Source organism: Diceros bicornis, chromosome 8 (genome assembly GCF_020826845.1).
Source record: "Diceros bicornis minor isolate mBicDic1 chromosome 8, mDicBic1.mat.cur, whole genome shotgun sequence".
NCBI lineage: Eukaryota > Metazoa > Chordata > Mammalia > Perissodactyla > Rhinocerotidae > Diceros > Diceros bicornis.
The window spans coordinates 61,783,278-61,792,804 of NC_080747.1; the positions used below are offsets into that span (position 1 = coordinate 61,783,278).

At 47.0% G+C, this 9,527-nt stretch overlaps 1 protein-coding gene across 1 annotated transcript; it reads left to right on the top strand.

Annotated features, from left to right (window-relative positions):
* The first annotated feature begins 2,093 nt into the window (after nt 1-2,093).
* Nucleotides 2,094-6,437, top strand: STBD1 (starch binding domain 1). The gene is made up of 2 exons (XM_058547293.1): nt 2,094-2,699; nt 4,568-6,437. Exons 1-2 carry the CDS (start codon nt 2,492-2,494, stop codon nt 5,428-5,430), a joined length of 1,071 nt encoding a protein of 356 aa, XP_058403276.1. The 5' UTR covers nt 2,094-2,491; the 3' UTR covers nt 5,431-6,437.
* Nucleotides 6,438-9,527: the final 3,090 nt, after the last annotated feature.

Genomic DNA, 9,527 nt, shown 5'->3' on the forward strand with positions numbered 1-9,527 from the left:
TTGTCAGTGGTTTCAAACTTTAGAGGTCTTAAGTCCATCATTGAATCCCTAATCAGTTTGACATGAAATCTACCTGAAAAAAGTAACATCTACATTGCATTAAAAAATGCATATAGAATCTATATAAAGATGACAATAATGCTCCAGACTGGGAATACATGGAGCTAATTGAATTATTCAACCTGTACTTTTTGAGGGACCACTCTGGGAATGTTCTAGGTGCTGGGAATTCAGCAGAGAACAAAGGACAATAAACTCTGCTTTTGTGTAGTTTACATTCTAAAGAGAAGAAAGAAGTTAAACAGAACAAATCCATGGATGATACAGTGTATTAGAAGTGATGCCCCAGGCAAAAGGGGTGATTCGAACATGTGTGTGGTGATGGATGGTAATTAGTCTTTGGGTGGTGAACATGATGTAATCTACACAGAAATAGAAATATAATGATGTACACCTGAAATTTATATAATGTTATAAACCAATGTTACCTCAATAAGAAAATAAAAAGAAGTGATGTCCTAATGCTAAAGAGACAAAGAGGATGGGGGTTTGAATTAAAATTGAGATTATTGGGGAAGGGCTCACAGGGCAGATGACACTTGTGCAAAGACCTGAAGAGGGTAAGGGAGAGGATACACATCTGAATGGATGTCTGCAGGAAGGATGATTCTAGGCGGGAAGCCAGTGTAGCTGGAGAAGGGAGAGATGGAGATGAGCTCAGAGAGGTCACGGGGGACAGATCCTGCAGGGTCTTCAAGGTTTCCGCCATGAAATGTAGAGCAATTGGACTATTGAGCAGAGGCGCAGAGGATGGGAGTGTTTTCACAGGATCATTCTGACTGCTGCTTTGAAAGTGACCTGTAGGGGCTCAAGGGTGGAAGCAGGGAGCACAGGGGGAGGCAACTGCAATCATCCAGGTGAGAGATGATGGTGGCAGACCAGGATGGCACTGACTGTGGAGAGAAGTAGAATTCTGAATCTATTTTGAAGAACGAGTGGCAGAATTTTCTACTGCCTACTGAGAGAGGGGAAAAAAAAGGAGAGTCAAGGATGACTCAACGTTGTTTTTTCAGCAACGGTAAAGGATGTGGTTGCCATTTCCCGAGATGAGGAAGACAGGGCAAATAGCAGATTTGGGCAGGAAGATCGGGAGTTTGAGTGATTTGGCTTTGAGAAGTCTATTAACAACCAGGAGTAGATGCCCAGTTGGTGGTTTCCTTCCCCCACGCTCCCTTTCCCCTCCCTTATGATAGTAGGGGTAGTCACCTGTACGAAGGCACGCCCCAGACCTCCATGAACTCCACTAGCCGAGCCTTGCACCCCGTCAGGGGCTTCTGTCCGCTCGAGCATGGGGCACATTTGAGCGACATTTTTTTACCAGAGGGAGCCATTTTAGTAATTACTCCAAGCAGATATTTGCCAGCTGTGGCCTTGGTTGGATGTAGGAGTGGGTAGTTCAAGGGAAAGGATACAAATGCGGGAATCATTAGCTTGAAATTGGTATGTAAAGCCATCAGATCAGCAGAGGAGTGAATTTAGAAAGAAATGTGTATAATCTTTAGCTCACAGGGTTGTTGTTTTTTGAGGATCAAATTAAATGCATACATTAAACACCTGGCACACAGACAACGCTTAACAAAGAGGCTTGCTATTTTTATTAACAAACCCATCCATAGGAGCTTGTCCCTGGGCAACATCCAGTTCAGACAGGAGGGCGCGCCTTTTGCAATAACCCTTAAAAGAGGTCGAGGAAGATGACTGGCATTTATAAACGGATGTCTCAGTCCACTCCTTTCATTTTACAGGCGAGGAGGCGGAGGCTGCGGGAGGCTAAGCGCAGCTAACTGGCTCCCAAATGGAGCTTCCACTAGGTCTCCAGGTTTTTCCGCACCGCATCCACAGTGCTTCCAGCCTACCCCACCACACGCGGCCGTGCTGCCGCTCCAGCCCGAGCCCCAGCCCCGCGCGTCACGACGCACGTTGGCCTCTTCCGCGACTAAGTTCCTGGAAGCCTAGTGTCCATGGGGCGGGGCGCCGAGGAGCCCGGCGCAGGCCGAGGCAGGGCTGGGCCTTGCGGGCAGCTGGAGTGACAGGCAAAGGCGGTGGAGCAGGACCGGGTTTGCGCGCGGTAACTGTGCGCACTTGGGCTCTTTACGCGTGCGGGACACACGTGAAACGAGGCACCCGTTGAACCGCGCACCCCTTGCACTCCGGCCGCCAGGGACTGGCGGGGTCGGAAATTGAAAATGTTGGGAAAGGAAGGCGTTAGAGTCTCCGCCCGGCCGGAGCCTGAGGCTGCAGCCCCGGGGCGGAGAGTAGGGCGGGGCTGAGAAAGTTGAGTGTTAGTCGCGGAGGGTTGGGCTCCACGCGGGAGCGCCCGCCGCCGGGCACCGTAAAAGGCTGGAGCGGACGGGGTAGGTGTGGCTCTGCCTCCATGACCTGAGTCCCCGTCCCGGTCGCTGTGGTCTCCCGCAGCTGCGGCCTCTCAGCCATGGGCACCGTCTGGTCTGCCCTGCTAGTCGGAGGGGGTCTGGCCGGGGCGCTTTTTATTTGGTTGCTGCGGGACACAGGAAAGGAGGGGGACGCGGACCAGGAGAAGGACGCCTCTCCTGGCGAGGCTGCGGCTCTGGGAGGCGATCAGGGTGGCGGCGGCGGCCAGAGCCCTGGACCTTCCAAGCGGGAGCTGGTCACCAAACCAGGTATTCTTCCTCCCTGCGTCTAGAGGGCAGATCTGCCAGGGGGCTTTTAAGTTCACCGAGGGAGGAAAAACCCCACCTGGAGCTTTCCTAGCGGCCTCTTCCCGCGGACTAGCTTCCCCTAGCGGGGTCAGGACCCTCCCCACGCCCTTCATTTTCCCCGGCTGGTGCGCACGCGCCGGACAGGTTTCTCCCCTTCACAGAGGCCCTGGAGATGCCCTGGCCGGTCGTCCAGGGGCCGCGCCCTGCTGAGTCTGCGCTCAGCGCCCACCCCTGAGGACCGGCGCCTGCCCATCCAGCGGGAATGGGCTCCTCCACTTGGCGGCGTTTGGTGCAGTGCGGGCGGCTGCAGCGGCCGCGCCCCTTCCCGGCCTTCGGAAAGGAGTGCTTAGTTTTAGGGGGATCCTGCAACCCTCTTCAATCTCTGACCGAGCAGGGACACTTTCTCAGTTCCAATCCCATAGCCTCATGTCCTCCCATGCCTCACCCGTGCGGTGAGCACCTCCCGCTATCTGGATGCTTCTGTCTGGAAGGCAAAGTTCAGGTTGGACTCTGGCCATGAAGGCCTTGGCTGCTGCCCAGGGGCTGTAAGCTGGCTGCCCATTTCAGAGCTATCCGCCCTCCCCTATGCTCACCCAGAACAAGGTTGTCTAATCCCTGGGGAAGGGACGCACTTCATAGGGGACCCAACTCCGATGAGTAGAATTGACATCTAGGTTTAAATCTCTACATTTGAGAGACTATGCTGGGCAAAGTAAGAGCCCTGGCAGAAAACCTTCCCATCCAGGGCCCTCCCTTAGCCAGCTGTCCATGCCTGGACTCCAGCCTAACGGAGAAAATGACATCTGTGAACTTTATTTTTAGTGGAGTGTTGTTCCTGCGCAGCCACTTGAAAATCTGCCCCCGTGCCTTTCCCGAGTTGGTTGGGATGAGAGATCATTCATCTTTTTCTGAAAGCCAGCATCATGTTTTAGGTTGAAAGTTTGGGAATTCAGAGTAATATTTATGCCTCACTTCCAACCCCACCATTAAAAAGAGACAAAATTAAACAAGACCCTCCCTCCCAAAGAAAAAACAACAAAAATCCTATCTGTGCTGATTGTATGATTTTGGAGATTTCGATCTTGTAGGGAGCTATTTGGACTACCAATGAGCTGGCCAAGAAGGAAACTGAGTCTTTGGGGGAGCTTGGATTGTGTACTTTAAGAATATTTTTTTTAAATGTACAATGGCAAGAGATGTAAAAGCCTGTTTTGTTTAAGAGGTTCCTGAAGCGCTTGGGGTTGCCAAGGAGAAACCAGCCATCTCCCCACACCCTCACCCCCAGCTCTTTCCCAGTGATGCACTGCTGTCCTTTGTATCCCCCACAGCCACAGCGGCTGCTCATCTGCCCGCATCTGTGAGAGCTGACCCTGGTCTGCACGCAGTTCCTACGAGTACCCGTGTACTCTTCTGGTTTGTACGGTAGCCACGCAGCTCTTCACCGTACAGGCTGGACAACATTTTTTGATAGGAGCCAAACAATTTGACTTGGTTGCATGCCATATGGCCTGGACTACGGAGAGTGACAACCATGACAGGGTTACACTTCTGCCTCGACACCTTGCCACTTCCTTTACACTCTTTGCTGGTACACTGACACTCCTGGGTGCGCCTTTTATGGCTGGATATACATGTATATTCTTAGAGCACAGTGTTGGTGCAGTTAGTATCTGAACTAGGTAATTAAGTACTTGATTTTAATAGAGATGAATTTTGTAATCTGTAGATAGGTTAGTGATAAAGTCTTCAATAATTATTTTCTCAGCCTAACTTATTTTTTTCTCACATGAACTGCCTAACACTATTATATTTTTCCTTTTGTTTTTTAGAGCATCTTCAAGAAAGCAATGGATGTTTGGTTTCAGAGACCAAAGGCCCTGGTAACCTGCAGGAAGCAGCACGGAGACAGGAGAGTCCTTCTGGAGAAGACGGTGACTGTGACAATTCAAGAAAACATGTTCCTTCTGGACAGTTTCCAGACACACAATCTCTAACTACGTCTGAGACTGGTAACTCCAGGAGTTACTCTGAAGTTTCAAGAAATGAAAGCCTTGAATCTCCTCGAGAAAAACAGGGATTCCACAAAGGCCAAGAGACACCTGCTAATGCAGCTCCAGGTTTTGCAGAGAAGTTGCCCTCTAGCAACCTGGTCACGGATAGAGCTAAAGAACACGTGAGCCTTGCGCAGCTGGGCAGTCAGGACCCAGCTGACCACGAGGCCTGGGAAATGGTGTCTAGGCACTCATCTTGGGGAGATGCTGGTTTGGGTGGCAGTCTTAAGGCTCCACTGTTAAACCCAAAACAGGGAATGGACTATGGCAGAAGCACTCTTGTGGAAGCAAGAGGTCAGGAAATGGATGTGAAACCAAAAAGGGTAGTAGCAATGTCTTCAGGGTCTCGGCAAGTTAGTGTCAGGTTCCAGGTCCATTATATCACAAGTACTGATGTGCAATTCATTGCAGTAACTGGAGACCATGAGAGTCTTGGGAGATGGAACACGTACATCCCACTCCAGTATAGCAAGGATGGGTTCTGGTCTCATTCTGTGTCCCTGCCAGCAGATACAGCGGTGGAATGGAAGTTTGTGGTGGTAGAGAATGGGGAAGTCACCCGCTGGGAAGAGTGCAGCAATAGGTTCCTAGAGACTGGCCATGAAGACAAAGTGGTTCACAAGTGGTGGGGAATTCACTGATTCAGTTTGCAAAGTATTGGAGAGGCTGTTGCAGAATGTGGAAGAGGCTAAGGTTGTGGAGCACATGAATAATTTAAAATAAAGGAAGTGTAACCCCAAATTTAGCCATCACAGTTGTTTCAAATTTGCTAGTGGCTTTTGTCTAATGTGCAGAAACATATATCGTAGACAATACTTCCAGTGACCATGGGCTTTTTTTCCTGTGGCCTTGGGTGGATTTATGCTGATCCATCATTACTTTAGGGTTGGTCCTGTTGGGCACTGACTTGGCTAAGCTTTAGATGTGGACTGGTCAGGGAGCCCAGAAACTAACCAGCTGCATGGGGTTCAAGCTTGAGCCTTTGGGTGATCCTTACACCAAGGGAGTGAAACTTCATTGAGAGAGGGCTGATTTCCTGCTGGTACAGCTGCAGAAGCGCTCTCTTTACTACATGCGCACTTGAGACTTAAAAATAGTTAACACCATATGGAACTGTGATCAGAAAATATCTGGTCACTAGATGTGATTAGCAAGGACATGAGGTAATACATTAAGACTTTCCAATGTTTTTTGTTTGATTTTACCTGCCAGGTATGGTTTGAAGGTAGCAGGTATGTCTGTCTTAAGGATTGAGGGCTGAATCACAGTCCGTCATCGAGAACAGCCACGAGGAAGGGAAGGAGGATGGGGTTAAGGTGTGGGCTGAGTGAGGTGGCCTGAATGACACCTGCTAGAGGGCTGGCAGGTACAGGTACAGCCTGACTGCAGGGAGGGACACGCCCATCATCACTAGAGGGGCCTCTGCAGGATGCTCTCCCCTCGCCCCTCCCCTCTCACACCAGATGTGGACCGACAGGTGGACTGTCCCCTAGCAATCGTCTCACCCTCTTCCCTCTCCTTTCATCCCAGCAGCTCTCTTGGGTAACAAAATTATAACAGGACAGTGATATAGAAGTACATCTTTGCTCTGAGAAGAAATAAACATTTAAACATTGTTATTATAACTGAATAATAATAAAACCTGAGTTTTAATATCTTAATGTCTGAATTATTCATCTAAATCTTAGTACCATAATAGCTTAGATGTAAAATAAAATACTAATATTTTCCTCCACTAATAACAGACACAAAGAAAAAAGCAAACATCAGGAGAAAAAGTTTTAGAATATTTCTTTTAAAACTTTACCTTTGTTTGGAGGGGTATTCTGCCTGCCTGTACTTGAAAATTAATTCTTCAATGTTAAAACAACTTTTACTAAGTGTAACATCTTTTGGCGAAACAATGTTTACTCCTCATTACAGATGGTCTTTGCTGAAAAGAGCATAATTCCAACCAAAAATAGTGTTAGTGCTTAAAAGAGCTGTTTGACAGCTTTTGGCTCATAGCCAAAACCTTTATGGTAAATTCTTGTATACGTCTTACCTACTTCATAATGAATTTTATACCCTACCAGTGAGGTCTTCAGACGGCATTTACTATTACAGCACAAAATGCCCAAGCATTTCTATTATGTAAAATTAAAGGTAAAACAATTTACAATACAAATATCTCCAGAGTTCTATCACTAGCTATTTTATCATTACCTGATAAAATAAGAAATTTTTCAGTAAAGCCAATTGATGTAAAAGATACATGTACTAAACTTCATATTTTTAAAAATCGTTATTTAAAATTAGATGTGCTTAGAGTACTAATGCTATCATTTAGAGGAGAAACAAGGATTTTCTTTTGGGAGTGCAGATGCCCTACTTAGTTTATTATCTTCACTGGTTAGGGCTCACGCTAGCTGCTGTCACAGACACCATCCATGTAAGCAGGTTGCAACAACAGAAGCTTAATTCTTGCTCACTAAACAGTCAGCAGTGGGTATTTCTGGCTGGAGGCCCACTCTTCTCCTTGCAGAGATTCTCACCCAGGCTCCTTCTGTCCTGTGGCTCTACCATCTCCTAGTGTTACTGCCCCAAACTGAGGGTCTCTTGCCTGATGCACATAAACAAGCCAATTAATTCTGGCATCAGCTTTTGGGAGAGGATATTCCACGAGACTGATCTGCTGGGAGACAGGGGACGTGTGCCCTCAGATTTGTCTCCCTGATTCAGGATTTGGGGTGAAATTTAAGATATTAGGGAGAGCAGACTGGCATGTGGTAACGCTGGAGGGACAGGTTTTGATTGGTGGGCTTCAAGCATTTATGGTAAGGTTCTAAACATTTATGATGAGGTTCCAAACATTTATGATGAGGTTCCAAACATTTATGTTAAGGTGGGGAAGGAATCTTAACACCAGATCTTCCTGAATGCTGGACTCTTCACTTCTGATGAGAGTCCAAATTTTAAGTTCTGGTCATGTCCCAGTCCTTCAGTTCCATGGGGAAGAGAATCGTTGGTTCCACAATCATTTCAAGTCAAGATTTCTTCTTCTGCGCATGCTCTGGCTACGTGACTTAGCAAATTTTCTGAAAGACAATTTCTTAATTACTCTGCCGATAAGATGGGGTCAGCCAAACCGGTCCTGGGGGCCCACGGTTACCCCAGGACCTCACTGTCCACTGTATCCAGCCCCTGGAAGGGGAAATACAGTGAGGTAAAACACCAACGCTTACTAAAACTTTTGGCCAGAAAGTGCCACATATTGATCTGTCTACACGCCATTAGTGAGAACTGGTCAGGTGGCCACACCTAGATGTGAGGGGAGGCGGGGGCTGCAGAACAGAGCCTCTAGCTGGACAGCTGTGTCTGTGTCATCTGTACTATGGAACAGGAATACAGACTTTTTTGGGCAGCTAGCCTTCTGTCACATTGTCCCTGTTGTCTTTGGCACAACTGAAACATTTTTGTATCTGTTCTTGTCTCGTTTTATTTGGTTCACATACCGCGGTATACTAAATATATTTGGTCTTTGTCCCCAGTTGCTGGCACAGAGCTCCTCAAACCCTTGGAACTTCCCGAGTGATAGGAGTGTCTTTTGTTATTCATGAGGCCCTTTAGATCAAAGCTTAGTTTATGCTAATGAGGTGACTGGGGGGCGGGGTGGCTCTCGCCAGCCTTAGGATGGGGCTGGTCACCAGAAAGACCAAGTGATTAGAGGATTGGAACTTTCAGCCCTACCTCCCAATCCCCAGAACGGGGAGAGGGGGCTGAAGATTAAGCTCTACAAAAACTCTGAATAATGAGATGTGATGAGCTTCTGGGTCAGTGAACACATCAAGGTGCCGGGAGGGTGACGCGCCCTGAGAGGGCATGAAAGCTTCACACACGGGGACCCCATACCTTGCCCTATGCATTTCTTACATTTGGCTGTTCTTGAGTTGTATCCTTTAAAATAAACCAGTAATAGTAAGCAAAGCTCTTTCCTGAGTTCTGTGTTTGTTCTAGCAAATTACTGAAACTGAGGAGGGGGCTGTGGGAACCTCCAATTCATAGTCAGTCAGAAGTACAGGCGGCCTGGGACTTGTGATTGGCATCTGAAGTGGGGACAGTCTTATGGGACTGAGCCCTTAAATCTGTAGAATGTGACTCTAACTCCAGGTAGTTAGTGTCAGAACTGAATTGACTCATAGGACACCCAGTTGGTGTCCACAGAGAATTGGTTATTGGTGTTGGAAAACACTCCACATACAAAACCCTCTAATTTATTAAAATCTGATTAAAGCAGACTGAATCCATTCAATCTGTAGAAGTTACCCACTGGCTGAAGAATAACAATTTTTTTCTTTCTTTCTTTATAGTTATTAATATGTAAAAGAGAAACTTTTCCAGAAGTTTTGATTAGGGGCCCCAGTGTTTTGTTATCTGATTACATCCACTGATATTGACAGAACAAACAGTGAGTTCAGGATCACCAAAGGAATCCCCGTCAGTACGTTGGAGTTTGTCCTATGTTCTGGACATTATACCACATCTTTCACCTTCACGTGAAAGGAGTTTTTATAAGCTGAAAAAAAAAAAAAAATGACTATCGCCTCAGCACCACTAAAGATAATTTTAAAAAATGTAATTATTTCAACACACCGGTATTAGCACAAATTAATATCTTTAAGGTATGAATACTTTCGCATCTAGCTAGTACTGTTTGAAGTTTTACTGTAAGAGCATTCAAGAATAGTTTATTTCAAAA